This window comes from Armigeres subalbatus, chromosome 3 (assembly GCF_024139115.2).
Source record: "Armigeres subalbatus isolate Guangzhou_Male chromosome 3, GZ_Asu_2, whole genome shotgun sequence".
NCBI classification, from domain to species: Eukaryota; Metazoa; Arthropoda; class Insecta; order Diptera; family Culicidae; genus Armigeres; species Armigeres subalbatus.
In genome coordinates, this window is record NC_085141.1 from 64916732 (window position 1) to 64939460 (window position 22729).

The window sequence follows — 22729 nt, forward strand, 5'->3', positions numbered from 1 at the left end:
GATGTGCCGGGAAGAAGCTATATGGAATGCGGTGAACACAGCATCTCAACAGATCATGTCGAAACTGCAGCGGTGGTGGCGTCTTGAACAAAACCAACGAGTGCAGTAAGGGCACCTGTGATGCAGTGAACACCTTGCTCACCCCGACAACCAACATGTCGCGGGTGGGCTGCGGGGACCTCAGTATGTAGATATAGAGGTCATTGCGGTTCACGCGCGGTGGTTGTTGTCGGGTGCTCGTCTCCAACGTGAGATTATGATACGGACCGTTAGGTTACTATCATAGCTTGCGATCGACGGGTGGTGAGGTAGCCACCCCTGAAGTCGATGTTGTGTGTATTAACGTCAAGTGCGTTAGCATAGGCGTGAGCGTTCTCAATAGTCCCCCCCCTGATGTATTGCTTAATTGCGGGCCGGGGTACGGACTGGCGAAAGGGTTTTGGTTTTAGTGGGTCGGGTAAGAGTTACATGACATACCCATCCCCACACTACCTGAGTACCTCCTCAGGTGTCTGGTTGCAGATTTCCGTTTACCCTTGCTCAAGAAAAAAAAAAAAAAAAAACATTCACAAGCCTTGGCTGTACGGATCGATAGGTCTGAGCCAAAAACGAAGAAAAGAAAAAAAAAAATACGGGTCGCAATGGTCCAATGCACCGAGTTCATCATTGACGTTTGAGACGGGCGCTGTTTACTAAGAATGAATACTTTTTCATTCATCGAGTTCATGCAAGTGTTCATTTTTAGTAAACAGCGCCCGTCTCAAACGTCATTGTGTTCATTCGGTGCATTGGACCATTCTTCGCTAGTAGTTTCGCTCAAAGCTCGCTTAACTTTTCAAAAGGACCTAAGTAACATTTTTTTCGTGAATTAATTTGAATAGCGCAATCAACAGAACAACATGAAAGCTATTGATTGCACTATTCAAATTAATTCATGAAAAAAATGTTACTTAGGACCTTTTGAAAAGTTAAGCGAGAAAGAATGTTTTTCCATCGGCCATTCGCGTTCGTCTTGCATTAAAAATGAGGGTCCAGAAAACCAGCGATTGTGGTTGTGGAACGTTGGTCCGGTGGTCCATTTGGTGGCCTCGTCAGCGACGTTTAATCGGGATGGTACGTATTTCCATTCGTCAATGCTGCTGAGCGATAATATCTCGCCTACTCGAAATCCAACAAACTGATGGTATCGGCGACTATCTGAGCGGAGCCAAGCCAACACCGTTGTGGAGTCCGTCCACAGATACCTTTTGCTGACCGGAAGACTTAGGGAGGTGCAAACCGTCTGTAACAATCTTGCTCCTATCATAGCGGCCTGTAACTCCAACCGCGGGATTGAAAGAGGCTTGAGAGGAGCTACTTTAGTCTTGGATGCTAGGAATGCACAGTGTATACCCCCAACGCAGTTCATTCTCAAGTATGCCACGCATGCGTAAGCAGATTCGCTTGCGTCAACAAATATGTGCACTTGCAGTTCCTGTAATGAATTGGACGGAGCTTCCCCGAAATAGCATCTCGGCACTTTCACTTCTCCTATCTGCGCTAGGAGTTCTGACCACCGATACCAAAAATCCAGAATATTGGAATATTGGGATATTGGTTCGTTCCAGTTGGTCCCGCTTCTCCAAATTTCTTGCATCAGAATTTTTCCATGAATCGTGTAGTGTGAAACGAAACCGAGAGGATCGAATATCCTCATCACTACTTGAAGCACCTGTCTTTTTGTTGGGATTACACATCCGTTTCGCAGTTGCTGTTTATCGATACCGGACGCATCGAACGTAAAAGCGTCCTCAGCTGGGTCCCAGATTAGCCCTAGTACACGATCACCGGCGACTTGTTTTTCTCCGTTGATTGGTTTTCCCGATAGTTGTTCAGTTTCACCAGCAGCTGAAACGACTTCTGGTGCAATTGATCGAAATTTCCTAATTTTGAATCCTGCTGCAGAATGGATGGTTTTTACTTGATTCACTAGTTCTATGGCTTCTTCCACTGTGTCTGTGCTGTCGAGGAAATCATCGACGTAGTGATTTTTAATAACTGCCATTGCTGCTCGTGGATACTCCGCGGCGTGTGCTTCAGCGTTTTTATTTTTCACGTAATGTACTGAGCAGGGCGAACAAGTTGCGCCGAATGTGGCAACATCCATGATGTACACTTCGATTTTGTGCCCTGGTTCGTTACGCCAGAGAAACCGTTGGTATTGCTTGTCTTCTGACCGAATCTTGATCTGGTGAAACATTTCGCAGATGTCACCACACACTGCGATGCTTCTCTCTCGGAACCGAAGAATGACTTCCACCAGTGATACAAGCAAATCGGGTCCCCTGAGCAGGAGGTCGTTAAAGTTGATTCCTTGCACTTTGGCCGCTGCGTCCCAAATGAGCCTTATTTTATCGGGTTTTTTCGGACTAACGACAACTCCCAACGGAAGATACCACACGCGTCGGGAATCAGAATTCTGTAGTTCTGCTTCAGAAGCTTCGTGCGCATAGCCTTTTTCTATGTAATCCGCAATCTGATGTTGAACATTCGCCGCTAGTTTTGGGTCCCGAGCTAAACGTCTCTCTAAGCTCTTCAGTCGACCTATCGCCATTGGCAAGCTATTGGGAAACGTCGGATCATCCATTCGCCAGAGTAGACCGGTCTCATAATAATTGTCTTTCTTAACCGTAGTACGTTCGAGAATTTGAATGGCACGTTTGTCATCTTCTCCTTCCGGTCTCACCGAAACCGCACTTTCCTCTATTGCAAAGTAGCTCCGCATTACTTCATGCAGCGATTGATTAGACATGGTGTCAAGCGCGTGGTGATTTAGATGCACCGATGATGATCGGAGTTTTCCAGAATCTTTGCCAAAGGCACACCACCCCAATCTAGTCTTTACTACTACTGGCCCTCCGTTCCTTCCTTCGCGTGTTTTTAGAGCAGTGAGGAGTCGCACATGCTCCAAACCAATGATTATTCTAGGAGTGATGTTGGTATAACCTTTAAGAGGTAATCCGACAAGATGTGGGAATTGACCAGCCAGGTTCTCGTAGTCGAATGACTGTCTTGGTAGATTTAGCTCGTCGACGGTCTGAATGTTATCGATTGTGTACTTTTGCTTCAGGTTATCACCGGCAATGGTTACACTAATGCGCTTGGATCCTTTCTCTTCTCTGGAAATATTTCCTGTCCACGATAGCCACAATGAATCGGATGGCCCATCTAGTCCCAGCTCTTCTGCTATTTGGGCTTCGAGTAGTGTTGAGCTAGACCCTTCGTCCAGAAAGGCGAAAATACGGACTACTCTGTTGTTACTGAACAGTTTCACCGGGATGTAGCGGAATATCGAGACAGACTGGCTACGGTGATGATTCTGATGAGCCTGAACGCCATCTCCTGTATGGGGTAATACTTGCTCCAACTGATGGGTATTCTGGGTGTGTAATAGTTGGTGGTGACGCGATCGACATCCATTTATTCCGCATTCCTTTTTAGAGCGGCAAGGCCACTTCCGATGTGGCACCAGGCATGTTCTGCATAGATTTTTACTACGGATGGACTTCCAGCGGGCGTCGATGGTTAGAGTTTCGAACGAATGACAACCTGCAATCTGGTGACTTTCTTCCTCGCAGTAGCTACAGCCTTTTGCTGGTCGGTCTTGAATTTGCTGCATAGCAAGATGCTCTTTTTCCGTTTCGTTTAATGACCCTTCACTATGCACGAAAAGTTTCTCCTTGTGCTTGTCTGAGCGAGATGCTTTTGCGTTACCGAGAAATGCTTCGGAATTCACCAGCAAGTCCGACGCCAAGCAGACGAGATTCGATATGAAAGCATTGAATGTCCTCAAATCAATGTGTAACTGTGTCTGCTTGAAGCTACTCCACTGTAACTTAAAGTGTGTTAGTAGTTTTTCAACCAATTCGTTGAGTAGTAATGGGTTTGCCAGATGGTTCTGCTGTTCCGATACAATCATGTGGTCGATCAGGTTTTGAACCGCTAATCCATAGTCGACTATCGACTTTAAGTTGTCGGCTTTGGGTGCCGGTGACGATCGCACCCGTCGTAGAAGAGAGTTTATGAGAATCTCTGGCCTTCCAAACAGCATCCGAAGTGTTGCCATCACGCTGGCAACTGATGAAGGTAGAAGGAGTCGGCTTCGAACTGAATCCAGTGCACTTCCTCGCAGACACCGTTGTAATCGGGCCAGATTCTCAGCGTCGCTATACCCACAGACTGCAGTGGAGTTTTTGAAGCTGCTGTAAAATATTGGCCAGTCTTCTGGGTCGCCGGAGAAGAAGGGCAGGTCCCGTGCCATTACTTGCCGAGCAGCAAGCTGAGTTGCTGTTGGTCCGAGCACGACTGGCTCTGTCTCGCAGCGTTCTGGATTCGGGTAGTGTATCTGAGGTTTTGCCTGCGTTGACTCGAGTATTGCTCGCTTTCTCGGAAACGTTAAGGGCATACCAAGTTGTTCGTGGCGTGGAGAAACAAGCACGTCGTCAGCAATAGTTTGACGAGTATTCATGGGCATGGTTGGCCCTTTTTCATTTACTGGACCTGGTCTGGTGAATTTCTCCGAAAGAAAGTAGTGGTTCTGCTGCAGATGTGCAGCGGGAGGCTCGTCGGGAGGTACTCTCAAACTATCATGCATGATTGTGTGAGCCGGATGAACAACATTTGGAGGATTCTTCATCGCTGCTGGAGCGGACACAGTTTGCGATAAGAAGGGGTTTAGATTATTCACCTCTCTTGAAACTGACTGCGTTTCAAGTGTAGGTGCTGTCATCCATAATTCTTCGGCGGTTGCTTGTATGCTCCTTCGGGAATTTCCGCTTTGATCGTGTATAACCTCCAGATCGCCACATTCTCTTTCCAAGCATTTCGAGGCTGCCGGTACTTCTGCTTCCAACCATTCCTCCAATCTATCCCGCTTGGACCTTGCACTTACTCTACTTCTACTGCTGGCAGCATCTTCCTCTTCTTCGATTCGCATAAGTAGTTCGAACCTTTCTTTTAAGTATTTCTCTTCTTCTTCTAATTTCCTCATCCTGATCTCATTTTGCTGCTCCAATAATTCAAGACGAAGTTGAGCTTGTCGTGACTTCTTGCTTGAAGCGGAGGTGTACGCCGAAGCCGTCGAACTTGGACTGCCTACTGCCTCGGCTACTGGTATTGATTTCAGGCGACACCCATCGCACTTCCATGATCGATTGGAACCAGCGATCGATTCCGACACGCCTGCACATCCGTAGTGTTGCCAGGCGTCGCATGTATCACAACCGACCATGTTTTCGGCATCATCCGGTCTGGTGCACTTTTTGCAATTCGTGTTTTCTTGCGAAGCGATCTGCATTTTGTCTTTGGTGGATTTTCAACCCTACTGTGGGTGTGAAAATCTTTGTAGTTTGTTGTGGAAACTCGAAAGGACACTGTTTTGTTAGTTGCCGGTAGAGCAGCTACAAAGCTGAAATTTTTATTAAAGTAAATTTAGTTGGGATTTACATTGAGTTTTATAGCCTTACATTTTCAGTGACTTCGAAATAAACAATATCGAGGTTATGTTTCCGGCGATTATGTGCGCTAATTCCTAAATAATCAAATTAAACAGTTAAAATGAGATTCGCATATCAAACAGTTTATCTGCTCACCTAATGGAAACTAGTTGCTAATGATTATTTAAAAACAAGATAAACTAATTTTAGAAAGAAAATTACTTTTCAATAAATTGAATTCACCTATTGCGACAGCACGGCGCGATGGCAGACCAAAATGATTCTTCTTAATTCGCTTTTCGATCGAGGGAATGGACACAAGCCTCATCATCAGTGTGCCCAGCGAGTTCGGCAACAATCACAGTGTTTTACTGTACATTTCCCAACACTGGCCAGGGGGCTGACGCATGTACGTCTCTTCGCTGATATTATCGTCATATAAATACGCTGTACGCACATCCAGGTGCTTTATAATCATCTTGTCTCTGCCGGTGAGAGCCAACAGTGTTCTTAATGTGGCGTAGCGTATCACCGGCGCAAACACTTCATTAAAATCCACACCGAATCGTTGTGTGTGCCCTTGAGCCACAATACGCGCCTTGAACCGCACGGCTTGTCCACACTCGTTCACTTTCGCCTTATACACCCAGCGACTCCCGATCACCTTCTTTCCTAATGGCAGCTTTACCAATTCCCAGGTACCATTCTCCTTATGCGATAAGATCTTGTCGTCCATGGCTTCTCTCCAAAAATCTCGCTCTGGACAGTTCACTGCTTCGTTGTATGTCGCTGGTTCAATCAATGCATGTGTGGCTACACCCACCGAGAAATCCTTATATTTTCCAGGCAACTTGTTATGGGTTTTACGAAAGACACGGCTGCTCGCTTCACCTTCACCGTGGCTTTCCTCGGTCTCTCGTTTAACATCTAGAGGATCATTTAATTGGGAAGTCCAGCTTAAATCAAAAAACTGCTCGCTCTCACTTTGATCTTCATCGTCGTCGTTCATTTGGTCATCGGCTTCATCAACTTCATCATCAGCATCGCTATTGTTACCGTTAGTAACAATAAGCCTGTAAATTAATGTAAAGTTTGTTCATCCTACCTATTTATATATATATAAACTCCGTGTAAATCTAATCCTATTTAAATTTAAATAAAAATGCCATAAAACTATACCCCTAGGTCTTAGGTTAAGCACACTACACACTACATTTAACATGGAATAAGAAATACAGTTCAGTGGATGCAGAGGTAGACAGAATACGAGATTAAATCAAATAGAGAGGTTCACAAAAGTTTCCTAAAGAGAAGACGAAAGTTTATTGAGCTCTTTTCTAAAGTGGACTTTATACAAGGCAGACGTTAGTGAGCTTTATAGCTCATAAAAAAAGTTTCAAGGTTGAGATAGTGGTGAAATAGTGCCGTTTTTTGGTTAAGGTGCAACGAGTGAAAGTAGAATCAGGTATAATTAGTTATCAGTTGCTATGGAATATTACTTATGAAGTCCATATACCTGTTAGGACCCGGTTTATGTCATTTCCTGACAACCACGGTATCAAACCACCCAGTGTTCACAGAGAAGTGGCAAGTTTCTGTGAAACAGTGCCTGTGAATATCTCCCGAGTAAGGTCGAAAGTTGCTCCAAGGTATACGTCTGTGAGCCCTGCCCGTCCGACGACCCTGAACCGGTCGCCAATCATCCAGAACCATTCCCGGACTCCACTACGAGCACGAGGCCCGTCTCTGCAAGCAGTCATCGTAACCGTGCATCGAACTGTCTGCCGGCCGGCCAGGTATATGTTAATAAACTACACTGACACACACCCACACAGATTGTTAAGGAATAGGGCAATATACGAAAATATTGTGATACACTAGATTTTGTAATTTACTTCATTTACTCCCCACATATCCGAGGTCTGATTAGCATAGTAGAGAATACTCCAGCCGACCTTGAGACCAAAAGAGGTTCTCCAGATCGAGCTAGCCGATAAAAGAGGTAGTTGTGATACCCAGCCTCACACGGCAGGCCGTTGCTTAGCCAAGCTTGCCGAGGCCTTTGTCCTGGCAGTCCACGTGCTGCCCATCCTAGCAATTACAAATGGCGCCCATCTAAATCAATCGAAAAGCTAATCAGATCTCAAAAAAATAATTGGCATTATTTTTTTCATACGGAGAGTAGGGAAGACAAATTTAACAAATTTTGCAGCAATACACGGTAACTAACCCTATATTCCTGATATAATAGAACCTCTCAGAGGCGGCTTACTAGTGCGCGTACGTTTGGTGAAGAGAGCATTCGGACAGATTTCAGCAAAGAAGTGAACGAGGGAGAGAAGTTTAAACAAGTATTCCGAGAGTAGATTAGTTGGAAACGGGTCTTGATTCGATTTCGATAAAGCTTTGGTAGCAAATTTTGCTTACTGATTGAAAGTTTCATAGAATTGGTAATTGCGATATTTTCCCGCAAGTGCGGTGGCCTAGAATAACAAATTTTGATAATCTTTATTGATCATACAGTAACTGCGATACTATACCGCAAGTGCGGTGACTTAGAATAACAAATTTTCATTTTTTTCATTGATTGTAATACAATAAATAAACATGGAGCTTACTACACAGTACCATAAGATGGATGTGTCACACTTGAGTATTGATGAGGTTGAGTATGAATTATTCATTCGGAAGATTTCGTACAATTTGAATGAGCACGAGAGCGTGAAGCGACGCAAGTTGAAGGATCAGTTGAGGCAGGAAAAAGCGTTGAGTAGTCCAGTGTTGGTAGGTAGTGGTACCTGGACAACCACATCCGATGAATTGCGAGTGATATTCTCCAAACTGGTCACAATCGGAGGCCTGTTAGAGAATCCTAAACTGGATGCTAGAAATAGGGAAAAATTGTACACAAGATTGGTGCATTACAGAGTGCGAATCTCACGATTACACTCAGCGTCGGATTCTCACAAGTTCGCCGCAGAGACAGCTAGACTAGAGAAAGAAGTTAACCATATTTGCAAGCAGTATTTTCCGTCAACGAGTTCGGTAACTCAAGATGAAGATGTGGAGGTAGAATTATCAAAAGCGCTAGAAGAGGTGAGAACGGAGATAGAAGATTTGAATCAATCAATTGCTCCGATCGAGTCCGAAGAGGCTCAGAGCAACGAACGTAGGAACTTTTTGATTGCAACGAAAGAGAAAGAGCTAGATTCATCAGTCAGACGAACAGAAGAGATACTAGGTGAATTAACTAAATATGAGAATGGACAGGTAGAAGACCTCCCAAAGTTGTTGAAGGCTTTTAAAGACTTTGTAATACAGTCGTCAGAAATGGAAAAGAAGCGTAGACAGCGAGACATAGAAAGAGAACAGCAAAAACTTAAAGAAGCTGAACGGCAAATTCAGAGCAAAATTAGGCTAGAAAAGTTGTTGGCAAATTTGAACGAAAATCTAAACACCGTGTCAACCGAGAAAAATATCACCCATGAACATTTAAGGTCAAGTGGTGCAATACCCAAGCAATTAGAGAAGGTCAAGTTCGACGATAAAAAGTCAATCAGAGGTTCCACAAGCGAAAAGGAGAGCTTTTCTTCGGATGGCTCAAACGTAAGCTTGGAACCGCCACTCAGAAAATCGACTAAAATACGACCGCGGAGATCAGTTTATACTCCCCGATCCCGATCTAAACATGCGCGAGAGTCCAAGCGGAAGAGTTCGAGGAAGTACGAAAGTACTGACTCAGAGAGTTCTGATCAAACGAACAGTAGTAGTAGTAGTGGTAGATCATCGTCACAGCCGAGTTCCGAAAGCTCTGCTGGTCACCGACGACACAGAAAGAGGAAAGCTAAGAGGGGACGATCTAGGTCGACTAGACGGGTTCCCATTTCTGAATGGAGGTTGAAATATGATGGTAGAGACGAGGGTAGAAAGCTCTCGGAGTTTCTTAAAGAGATTAAAATGAGAGCTCGTGCCGAAGAGGTAGAGGATAGGGAACTTTTCAGATCAGCAATCCATCTGTTTTCAGGCAGAGCCAGAGACTGGTTTCTCGATGGTTATGAAAACAAAGAGTTTAGAAACTGGTCTCAATTGAAACGGGAGCTCAAGAGGGAATTTTTGCCTCCAGACTTGGATTTCCAATTGGAAATTCAAGCGACAAACCGTCGCCAAGGTCGCGGGGAAAGGTTTGTGGATTACTTTCACGAGATGCAGAAAATATTCCACTCCATGACGAAATCAATATCCGATCGTCGTAAATTTGATATCGTTTGGAGGAATATGCGTCATGAATATAAAAATGCGATGACTGGGGCAAACATTCGTAGTCTGTCTAAGCTCAAGCGTTTTGGTCGTACTGTAGACGAAAATAACTGGTACTTGTACCACAGACCGTCTGACAGCCACAAGGCAAGGAACCCACAAGTAAACGAAATTTCAGGGACAAAAGACAAATCCAAGAAGGATTCTTCGTCGAATAACATGCCTACCCGAATATTTCAAAACTCTAAACAATCGTTTAACAAAACTACCAAACCCGAATCCGAAAAACCACGCCAACCAGACCATGGTAAAGAGGCCAGGCAGAACAGTAAGTCCTCAGACGCGATGGAAGGTTCGAGTAGTGGAACGCTAAAACTTTTAGCCGAAGACTATAAACGTCCTCCAATTGGCGTGTGTTATAACTGTCGGAAATCAGGGCACCACTACAGTGAATGCAAAGAGAAGCTTCAACGATTCTGCCGAGTTTGTGGTTTCAGTAATGTATTCACTAGTACTTGCCCAGTCTGTTCAAAAAACGCGGAGAATTCGGCTTGAGAGGGCAAGTTGAATTTTTCCGTCAAAATCCCTCCAATACAGACGTTTCGCAAAGCTTACGAGATAATGGCTTCATTCCTTTTTCCGATACTGATTCATACGAATCACCAGAGCTGGAAGAGCTTTTCATATATAACGATGGAGACGCACGTCCATTCGTAAAAATACAAATAATGGGAAGGGAGATAATTGGCCTCCTCGATAGCGGGGCAGAACGCTCTGTATTAGGCAGAGGAGCCGAAAAACTATTACAAACACTTAAAATTAAAATACGCCCATCTAATACCACCCTAATCAACGCAGCAGGTAATAGAATCCCTGTTAGTGGTTGTGTGGATTTACCTGTCTGTTTCGACAACCAAGTGAGAATTATTCCCATGATTGTCGCACCAAAACTGCACCGACGATTGATTCTCGGAGCAGGCGATTTTTGGAGAGCTTTCAATATTCGTCCCACAGTACAGACGACAGTGGAGGTAGACGAGATTGACCAGCCCGAGAAAGAGCTCGAGCTCACAGATCATCAGATCAATCAGCTTGAGTTAGTGAAACGACAATTTAAAATCGCGGTAGAGGGAGAGTATCTTGATACGACTCCCTTGATCACCCATACGCATAAACCCATACCCAACATCTCCGCTAATGCTATCGAAAATTAACTGCGAACTGGACACGTTGATTGCTCAACAGGTCGTTGAAAGAAGTCACAGCGGCTGGTCTTTGAGTACACCGTACCAGTTGCAAAACCAAACGGAGAGGTAAGACTCGCCGTTTAAATGACCGCACCCAACGCGATGCATACCCCTTACCTCACCAGGACCGCATATTGAGCCGATTGGGGATATGTAGCTGTTGTCGACAATCGATCTCACGAAAGCTTTTCTGCAAATATCTCTTGAACCCAAATCGAGGCGATATACTGCTTTCTCGGTGTTAGGCAGAGGTTTGTATCAGTTTACCCGATTACCCTTCGGTCTCATCAATAGCCCTGCCACCCTCTCGAGGCTGATGGACGAAGTACTGGGGTATGGGGAACTTGAACCAGAAGTGTTCGTTTATCTTGACGACATCGTCATTGTAAGCGAAACTTTCGATGGTCATTTAAAGAGTTTAACAGAAGTAGCACGTCGTCTCCGAAACGCTAATCTGTCTGTCAACTTGGACAAATCCAAATTTTGTCTCAATGAACTTCCGTATCTCGGTATTTGCTCACACCCAATGGCTTAAAACCGAACCCCGATCGAATTGAATCGATCGTGAATTATGAGCGACCCACGTCAATTCGCGCACTTCGACGCTATTTAGGCATGGCGAATTACTACCGTCGCTTTATTAGCAACTTTAGTGAGATCACTGCGCCTCTCACGAATTTGCTTCGCAAAAAGCCAAAAACCATTGTATGGAATGAGCAAGCGGAGAAAGCATTCATTAATATTAAGGAATGTTTAGTAGCTGCTCCTATTCTCTGCAATCCCGATTTCTCACGACCATTCCAAATCCAAAGTGACGCGAGCGATACGGCGATAGCGGCAGTATTGACGCAGCAGCACGACGACGGTGAGAAGATCGTCGCCTACTTTTCTCAGAAGCTTACGCCAGCGCAGCAAGCATACGCGGCTTCTGAGAAGAAAGGTTTAGCGGTGCTGTGCGCTATTGATAAATTCCGTCCCTACATAGAGGGTACACATTTTGTTGTCGTTACAGACGCATCTGCGCTCACATACATCATGCGCGGTAAGTGGCGAACATCTTCGCGATTGAGCCGCTGGAGTATCGAGCTCCAGAGCTACGATCTCGAGATAAAGCATCGACGCGGAAAAGATAACATCATTCCCGATGCTCTGTCGAGAGCCGTCGAGTGTTTAGATGTTACGGACTCAGAAGATACCTGGTACTCCGATCTCACAAGAAAAGTGAGAGAGTCTCCTGAGGGAAACCTCGATTATAAAATCGAAGATGGGAAGCTTTATAAGCTTGTTCCTACTAAAACCGATGTATTAGACTACACCCATCAATGGAAGCTCTGCGTTCCTTCTGACTTACGTGGTCAAGTATTAGAGCAAGAGCATGACAATTCTTTGCATAGCGGCTACGAGAAAACACTAGACCGTGTGCGAAAGTTGTACTTTTGGCCAAAAATGTCCGCGTCAGTTCAGAAGCACGTCCAACAATGTCGGATGTGCAAAGAAGCAAAACCCACCAATGTTTCGCAGCACCCTGAAATGGGTAAACCCCGGCTAGTAACTAAACCATTTCAGATTCTGTCCATTGATTATATTCAATCATTGCCGAGAAGTCGGTCTGGCAATGCGCATCTCTTAGTTATGATGGACCTGTATTCAAAGTGGACTATGTTAGTACCAGTTCGAAAAATCTCGACCAGCCTAACGATCAAAGTCCTTGAGGAACAGTGGTTCCGACGGTTTTCGGTTCCCGAAATTCTCATTTCCGACAATGCGTCGAGTTTTGTCAGTCATGATTTCAAAAATTTTCTCGAGCGGTACCAAGTAAAACATTGGACTAATGCTAGACACCACAGTCAAGCCAATCCGGTGGAAAGGCTTAACCGTAGTATCAATGCTTCCATAAGAACCTACGTTAAAACCGATCAGAGATTGTGGGACACACGTATTTCGGAGGTAGAGCATGTAATAAACAACACTCTACACTCATCAACCGGTTTTTCGCCGTACCGAATAGTTTTTGGTCACGAGATCGTCTCTGCTGGCGATCAACACCGACGCGAGGTTGATGTGAGAGACTTATCTCACCAAGAACGCGTCGAACAGAAGCAATCTGTTGATAGTAAGCTTGCTGAGATCGTTCGGAGGAATCTCGAGAAAGCACATGAGCACAGTCGTCGCAATTACAATCTTCGGTACAATAAACCGTCACCGGTGTACCAAGTTGGCCAGCACGTCTATCGTCGTAATTTCACTCAATCCTCTGCTGCAGATACGTATAATGCTAAATTAGGCCCAGCGTACGTTTCATGTACAATTGTCGCGCGTAGAGGAACTAACTCTTATGAGCTTGCCGACGATCAGGGGAAGAACATAGGGGTATTCTCCGCTGCTGATCTTAAGCCCGGAATCACGAAATAGCATAGGGTCACGTCAGTCGAGTTGTTTTTGATTTTTTTTGTTGCTCGTCTGAGTCATGATAGGTTCGTCCAAGATAAATAGTTCAGTCCAATAGTTCGTCTATGGTCAATTGTCCATACAGAAATATCGATCGATCGCTAAAAGTAAACAAAGCAGAGAGATATTAGATAGAAGCTCAAGCTTGCGTGTTAGGTGTTAGTGCAAATATGTTTCCTTGTCCATAGTCCAGACTATCGCCCCCCTCCCTCTTCTGCCATTGCCCCTAAGCGAGTAGCGTGCTCATTGAAATTGTCGAAATGATCAGGGTGATTAAAACAGATAAATGCAGGCAATCAATGTGCGTAGCAGCAAATTTAACCGGTTCCGCTCCGCACTCAATAAGGAGGCAATTTTGGTAGATTAACTTCGCAATAGAACACTAAATTATCCCAGTATTTTGCCACAACACTTAATACAGCGTACCGCACAAAGCGATTTGGAAAGCAAATGGCTATTGTGTTGCTTGAGAGAAGCTCTATCAGTAAGCAAAACGGAGAAAAGTATTAGTTGAATTTATAGCAGCAAATACAAACATACCCAGAAAAAGTAATAGGGTAAAGCGCGTAAAATGGTACTTGTTCGAAATTAAGGAACAAATTTGCTATTTTGTTGAATGTCGCGTTCATAATGCTACTTTTCCCATTAGTCGAGTTAAACACACAAGGTGTTGTCTCAAACCTGGGCTTAATTTGATTGGTAATGTTTTAATGAAAATAAACATTATCTTTGATAAAGTTTATTTTCTAGAGGGAGTATGTGGTAGTGTTACCGTTAGTAACAATAAGCCTGTAAATTAATGTAAAGTTTGTTCATCCTACCTATTTATATATATATAAACTCCGTGTAAATCTAATCCTATTTAAATTTAAATAAAAATGCCATAAAACTATACCCCTAGGTCTTAGGTTAAGCACACTACACACTACATTTAACATGGAATAAGAAATACAGTTCAGTGGATGCAGAGGTAGACAGAATACGAGATTAAATCAAATAGAGAGGTTCACAAAAGTTTCCTAAAGAGAAGACGAAAGTTTATTGAGCTCTTTTCTAAAGTGGACTTTATACAAGGCAGACGTTAGTGAGCTTTATAGCTCATAAAAAAAGTTTCAAGGTTGAGATAGTGGTGAAATAGTGCCGTTTTTTGGTTAAGGTGCAACGAGTGAAAGTAGAATCAGGTATAATTAGTTATCAGTTGCTATGGAATATTACTTATGAAGTCCATATACCTGTTAGGACCCGGTTTATGTCATTTCCTGACAACCACGGTATCAAACCACCCAGTGTTCACAGAGAAGTGGCAAGTTTCTGTGAAACAGTGCCTGTGAATATCTCCCGAGTAAGGTCGAAAGTTGCTCCAAGGTATACGTCTGTGAGCCCTGCCCGTCCGACGACCCTGAACCGGTCGCCAATCATCCAGAACCATTCCGGACTCCACTACGAGCACGAGGCTCGTCTCCACCAGCAGTCATCGTAACCGTGCATCGAACTGTCTATTGGCCAGTCAAGTATATGTAAAAGACCTACACTACACTGACACACACTTACACAGTCTGTAAAAGAATGGGAAAATATACGAAAATATTGTGATACACAAGACTTTGTGATTTACTTCATTTACTCCCCACATATCCGAGGTCTGATTAGCATAGTAGAGAATACTCCAGCCGACCTTGAGACCAAAAGAGGTTCTCCAGATCGAGCTAGCCGATAAAAGAGGTAGTTGTGATACCCAGCCTCACACGGCAGGCCGTTGCTTAGCCAAGCTTGCCGAGGCCTTTGTCCTGGCAGTCCACGTGCTGCCCATCCTAGCAATTACACTATCGCCCATCGGTTCAATCTCTGGCGTGAATGGTCCATTCTCCGATGCAGGAAGCCACTCAACTCCGTCACTCAACGAGTCGCCCCTCTCGATGTCGGACACACAATCGAACTCCAAAAATTTAGCGTCACGACTAATAACTTTTTCAGTCGTTAAATCTACAAAACGATAGCCTGTGTGTTGCTCTGAGTAGCCAATGAACGTCAATTTGCGTGCTTTACTTTCAAATTTATTACGCTTCACATCTGGAATGTGAACCCAAGCCTGTGGCCCGTAAACCCTCAAGTGCCTAACGTCAGGTTTCAGGCCAAACCACTTCTCAAAAGAAGTTGTATCTACCGAGCGTGAAGGTAATCTATTCTGCAGATAGGTGGCAGCCAGTACCGCCTCGCCCCAATATTTTTTGTCTAGCTTTGCATCGAGTAACATGGTAGTAGCCATTTCTTGCAAATACCTATTGCGCCTTTCTGCTACCCCATTCTGTTGCGGCGTATATGGGGTAGTGAACTGCGATCTAATCCCTTCTTCCGCGAAGAATGCTTGTAGCCTTTTGTTATCATACTCGACGCCTCCGTCAGAGCAGACGACTCGCGGCTTTCTACCAAACAAGTTCTGTACATACCTGACATACTCGATGACCTTGTCGGCTGCCTCCGACTTTCTGGCAAGGAGATACTTACTTGATACTTGATGGGCTACAGCTCTTCGATGAACCTACGCCGAATGGAGTATCCTTCTCCACTGGACTCGATCCTGGGCCAATCGCTTCCAGTCGCCCTGAACATTGAGCGCCCTCAGGTCCTCTTCAACTGCAAAAAGCCATCGTGTACGCGGTCTTCCACGAAGCCTGCGGCCTCTTCCGGGTTCTCTACTAAATATTATCTTCGCTTGACGTTCTTCCGGCATACGAACAACGTGACCAGCCCACCGTAGTCTGCCGTGTTGTATAAGCTTAGTAATATCCAGCCCTTTATACACCTGGTACAATTCGTGATTCATGCGACGCCGCCAGATACCATACTCCGAAAGCTCTCCGATCAGCCTCCTTTAACGTCCATGTCTCATGGCCGTATAAAGCCACCGGAAGAATCAGAGTAGTATACAGCGCGAGTTTTGTTTTCGTTTGCAGACTACGGGACTTAAGCTGGTTACGAAGTCCGTAATAAGCCCTATTTGCAGCTGCAATACGCCTTTTCACCTCGCGGGTAACATCATTATCGCACGTCACTAATGTTCCAAGATACATAAATTCTTCTACCACTTCAAATTTTTCACCATCCAGCACTATTTCGCTACCACCACCACTAATGAACCCACGTTGATTGCCAGCGACCATGTACTTCGTTTTGCTGGTATTGATCGTGAGTCCAATCCTCGCTGTCTCCCTCTTAAAAGGCGCAAAAGCTTCCACGGCACGGCGATCAATTCCGATAATATCGATATCGTCCGCAAATCCCAGGAGCATATGCGATTTTGTGATAATGGTACTGCTTCTTTGCACACCAGCTCTCCTAATCGCTCCCTCGAGCGCTATATTGAACAGTAGGTTCGAGAGTGCATCACCCTGCTTTAATCCATCTAAGATAACAAATGACATCGATATTTCATCCGCAACCCTTACACTTGATTTCGATCCGTCCAACGTTATTCGAATCAGCCGTATCAGTTTCGCCGGAAAACCATGTTCAAGCATAATTTGCCATAATTCATTCCGTTTCACTGAATCGTACGCCGCATTGAAATCAATAAACAGATGATGTGTCTGCAAGTTGTACTCCCGGAATTTATCAAGGATTTCTCTCAGGGTAAACATTTGATCCGTCGTTGATCGGCCCTCACGAGAACCTGCTTGATATTCGCCGACGAAGGACTCTTCAAGCGGTCTCAATCTGTTGAACAGAATACGGGACATAATTTTGTACGCCGAATTAAGGAGGGTTATTCCTCGGTAATTGGCGCACTCCAGTCTGTGCCCTTTCTTAAAGAGAGGGCAAATGAGGCCGTCCAACCAGCTAGCAGGCATTTCCTCGTCTTCCCATATTTTCGACATAATATGGTGCAGAAATTCATAAAGCTGCTCACTGCCATGTTTGAGAAGTTCAGCCGGGAGCTGGTCCTTCCCCGCAGCCTTATTGTTTTTCAGCTCTTTGACAGCTTTTTTAACCTCATCTAGTATAGGTGACTCCACAGCTTGTCCATCGTCGCTAATATTTATTCTGTTCACCGATGCACCGTCACTTCCTCCATTCAACAAAGTCTCGAAGTGTTGCTTCCACCTGGCAGCCACTTCAGTTTTATCTGTCAGCAAATTCCCTTGTTGGTCGTTGCACATGACGGGAGATGGCGCTGTCTTTCTCCGCACGCTATTGACAGACTCGTAAAACCTCCGCATATCGTTCTGCTCCATTTTTTCCTGCGCCTCACTAATAACTTGTTCTTCGTACTCTTTTTTCTTCCTGCGGTGGGTTCGTTTTTCGGCTGCTCTTGCTTCCTTGTACCGATCTCTATTCGATCGGGTACCCGACACCAACATCCGGCTTCTGGCAACGTTCTTCTCGTCTGTCACTCTCTGACACTCCACATCGAACCAACCCGTCCTGGGTCCCCTCTATGCAGTGCCTACCACTTCTCGTGCTGTTGTGCTCACCGCTCCATGGATCGACTCCCATAGATCGTTGATGTTGTCGCTAACGTTGATTGCACTTATCCGTTCGTCGAGCTTCTGGCGGTACTCAGCCGATACTCCTTCCGCCGACAATCGCTGGATATTGTAACGCATCGTTCGCTGTGATCTTTCGTTCGATACAGTTGACAACCGTGATCGAATTTTACTGACAACGAGATAGTGATCAGAGTCAATGTTCGGACCTCTGAATGTCCGCACATCGATAACATCCGAGAAATGGCGCCCATCCACCAGAACATGGTCTATCTGGATGCAAGTTTCACCATTTGGGTGTCTCCAGGTGTGCTTTCGGATGTTCTTTCGTGCAAAGTAGGTGCTACTGATGGCCATCCCTCTGGCAGCAGCAAAATTTACTAGCCGTAGGCCGTTGTCATTGGTAGCGGAGTGAAGGCTCTCCCTACCGATTATGGGACGGAAAAAGTCCTCTCTACCGACCTGAGCGTTAGCGTCTCCGATAACAATTTTCACGTCATGCTTTGGGTACTCTCCATAGGCTTTATCAAGACATTCATAAAACGTGTCCTTCACGTCGTCGGATTTATCGTTTGTCTGTGCGTAAACGTTGATTAGGCTGTAATTGAAGAATTTGCCCCGTATCCTCAACACACAGATTCGTTCGCTAATGGGTTTCCACCGCATCACTCGCTTCATCTGCTTGCCCATCACTACGAAACCAACTCCATGCTCTGCTTTTTCACCGCCGCTGTGATAGATGTTATACTTGCATGCAGTATTGGTCGTGGGATCCACGGCTCGAAATTCACGTTCTCCGGATCTAGGCCATCGGACTTCTTGAATAGCAGCCACGTTCACTCCAACCTTCTGCAGTTCACGAGCCAGAAGGCTCACTCGTCCAGGTTCATTTAGGGTCCTGACATTCCAGGTACCGAGTTTCCAATCATAGTCCTTATTTCGTTGCCGGGTCGGTTGCCAAAAATAACGTTATCTTTTTCTTCTATCTTCATTTTTCGTGGTATTTGAGAGGCTTCAGTAAGCTACCTTACCGAGGTCGCGTTACCTACATCGCGATGATGGGGCTGCCACCTAAGGTATAGCTGACGCGATACAGCATTTCGTTAATCAGCCGCTGGGTACCAGGCAGACGCTGTTTGAGCCGCACCTCCTGGTGAACAGACGCTCGAGGCGTACCTTCTCACTCTAGCTGATGTCAGAAGGACAACAGTGCCCAGGCTGCACTACCAGCTAAGTACACAACCCGTAGCTGGCGGTCTTTTGTCATCGGACGACCCGTGGAAGCGTGAGATAGGGACTTGTGGGGACCAGAGCTCTGTTGGGCGCTCCTTCCTTGATGTCAACCCACCATTTTGCAGCCCCTGGCAAGGAGATACACGACTGCATACCTGCTGAAATCGTCGATGATTGTCATCAGGAATCGGTTGCCACTGGGTGTTTCCATCCGCATTGGGCCGCACAGGTCCGTGTGGACCACATCCAAAATCTGCGTCGATTTTTTTTCAGCCGTTTTTGGAATTGGCGTCCTTGCCAACTTCCCTTCTAAGCACGTTTCGCATGTCAATCGGATACCACAGTCCTTCAGCTTCATGCCAGCCACTAGCTTCTCTTCATTCATTCTATCTACACTCGACGGATCGCGGTGACCAAATCGGCAGTGCCACTGGTGTTGACACAGTTCGTTGTGCTGCTTCGCTTCAGTCTTCATCACTGTTTCTACCAACTTCAGGTGATACAGGCTCCCATAGCGGACGCCCTTCACTCTCACTTTACCAGATCGATCGCAAATGTCACAATCGTTTTTACGGAAGACCACAACAAAATCCTTATCGGATAATTTCGCCACTGAAAGCAAACTGCTATTCAACGACGGCACTAGCAACACTTCTTGCAGTGTAATTTCAACCGATCCACCGGATCCATCAACACCAGTTAGCACACATGTACCGCATCCGGCCGATTGCACTACAGTTCCGTCCGCGAGAATTACTTCCGGAGCGCTCTCTTCGCTGAGCGATGTGAATACACTTCTGTCGTTGCACATGTGGCTGCTGGCGCCACTATCTACCACCCAGCAACTTTGCCTCTTCTCTCCGGCCATAAACAGCACCGCACTAGAGCTCTTCTCCGCTGCTTGCTTGGCCTTAGGCCGATCACTTTTTCTCTCATCTCGCTTTTATTTGTCACTTTTGTTCTTCAACGCTTGCCACCGCAAACAGTCTCGCTTCATATGACCCAACTTTTTGCAAAAGAAGGACACAATCTCTGTTTTGTCTTTCGCTGAACTGAGCTGCTTCACGCCGCTTCTCATCGCCTTCAATTCGCCGGAAGATCCATGTCCGGATCGCTCCTTCCGACGTTCATACTCGTCCAACTCGTCGAGACCGCTATACGAGTCCGGCAGACTCCTCAGGATCATGACGATTTTAAGCTGATTCTCCAACTCCTGGACTGCGTTTTCTAGACGATCGGACGTTCATCCAATTCGAAAAGGTGTGATTCCACATCTCCTCCTTCTCGCAAGTTCAAGTTGCACAACTTTTTGAGAAGAGACACCCTAGAAGTCACGGTGACTTTCTCGTGGTACTTTTGTAAACAGTCCCAAAACTCACGGGCCGACTGAGCAGACTTGACAAGGCTGTACTGGTTGTCCTCAATACACAACCCCATTGTTGCGCGCGCCTTCTTGTCATCCTTCGTCCATTTAGCTGTTACAGGAACCGGCTCTGTTTCATCTATGACATAGAACAGCTCCTCCCTGGTCAGGAGCATTTCCATCCGGAATTTCCAGGACTGCCAGTTCTAGTTATTCAGCTTCGAGAACTTGCTGATGGTATCCATCGCCTGGCTTCTCAAACCACACAAATACCGACCGAACAACAACAACACGAATACACTTTCGCACTTTATAGTACACGTGACGCGAGCGGCACTTTCCGTTCCGAGCGCCAACCGGCGACGAACAAACTTTTTCGCTTTTACTGCATAAAATCACGATCCTTCCTTAAAACCTCCACCGGGCCCATAACCTGTGGGTCAAAGGGGACAGGTTCAGCAGTGGATCCAAGTCGGCAAAAAGGAATTGAACCAGGAACGGAACGTTTTCTAGTCGGTTCATAAAAACACACGCGGTTACAACAATCGGTTTTTATTTAGAGAAAAATACAAAGTACATTATAAAGCGCAGGTAGCGTAAAGGAATGCAAATAGTGTTGCGCCAAAACATAGAGGCGCGAATGTGTGACGAGGATGAACCGCTGTAAATCTATCACAAACGATGCCGCTTCGAGCTCCAACCATCCGAAGAAGCGTAGGAAATAAGAAGTTGTGTACTATTGACAAATCCAAGTGATAAAAAGAAGAAGACATGCGATGGTGAGAAACAACAAAATCGTTCATGGCGAAGTATACGACGGTGATTTTAAAATGTCCGTATAAAATTAAAAACCAATTCTAATTAAAAACTAATCAATGTAAAGTGCGAGAAAAATGGAAATCTATATTTTAGGTGCATTACACGAAAAAAAACTTTTTTTTAGAATAATGTGTTCTAAATCTATATAGCTTTTCATTTTTCTCGCACATTACATTCATTAGTTTTTAATTAGAATACCTTTAGAATTTTATACGAGCATTTTAAAATCGCCGCCGTATACTTCGCCATGAACGATTTTGTTGTTTCCCACCATCGCATGTCTTCTTCTTTTTATCTCTTGGATTCGTCAATTGAATTGAGTGAATTTTCGGATAGTTTGCATATAAGTTTGGAAATCCATGTTTGAATTTTGTTAAGGCATGCTTCTGTACTTGCTTCTGTAATATTGCCGTCTGATTTTATTTTATTGCTGATGTAGTTTACGCAAAAGTCAATTATCAGTTTAGTAACGGTTCTTGTTCTTGTGTACTTAGCTGGTAGAGCAGCCTGGGCACTGTTGTCCTTCTGACATCAGCTAGAGTGAGAAGGTACGCCTCGAGCGTCTGTTCACCAGGAGGTGCGGCTCAAACAGCGTCTGCCTGGTACCCAGCGGCTGATTAGCGAAATGCTGTATCGCGTCAGCTATACCTAAGGTGGCAGCCCCATCATCGCGATGTAGGTAACGCGACCCCGGTAAGGTAGCTTACTGAAGCCTCTCAAATACCACGAAAAATGGAGATAGAAGAAAAAGAGAACGTTATTTTTGGCAACCGACCCGGCAACGAAATAAGGACTATGATTGGAAACTCGGTACCTGGAATGTCAGGACCCTAAATGAACCTGGACGAGTGAGCCTTCTGGCTCGTGAACTGCAGAAGGTTGGAGTGAACGTGGCTGCTATTGAAGAAGTCCGATGGCCTAGATCCGGAGAACGTGAATTCCGAGCCGTGGACCCCACGACCAATACTGCATTCAAGTATAACCTCTATCACAGCGGCGGTGAAAAAGCAGAGCATGGAGTTGGTTTCGTAGTGATAGGCAAGCAGATGAAGCGAGTGATGCGGTGGAAACCCATTAGCGAACGAATCTGTGTGTTGAGGATACGGGGCAAATTCTTCAATTACAGCCTAATCAACGTTTACGCACCGACAAACGATAAATCCGACGACGTGAAGGACACGTTTTATGAATGTCTTGATAAAGCCTATGGAGAGTGCCCAAAGCATGACGTGAAAATTGTTATCGGAGACGCTAACGCTCAGGTCGGTAGAGAGGACTTTTTCCGTCCCATAATCGGTAGGGAGAGCCTTCACTCCGCTACCAATGACAACGGCCTACGGCTAGTAAATTTTGCTGCTGCCAGAGGGATGGCCATCAGTAGCACCTACTTTGCACGAAAGAACA

The 22729-nt window shown here is 45.3% G+C and overlaps 1 protein-coding gene across 1 annotated transcript; it reads right to left on the reverse strand.

Annotated features, from left to right (window-relative positions):
* Positions 1-566: 566 nt before the first annotated feature.
* On the reverse strand, positions 567-5335 carry LOC134221681 (uncharacterized). Its single transcript, XM_062700869.1, has 2 exons — positions 1062-5335; positions 567-597 (listed from the first exon to the last, which is right to left on the reverse strand). Exons 1-2 carry the CDS (start codon positions 5333-5335, stop codon positions 567-569), a joined length of 4305 nt encoding a protein of 1434 aa, XP_062556853.1.
* Positions 5336-22729: the final 17394 nt, after the last annotated feature.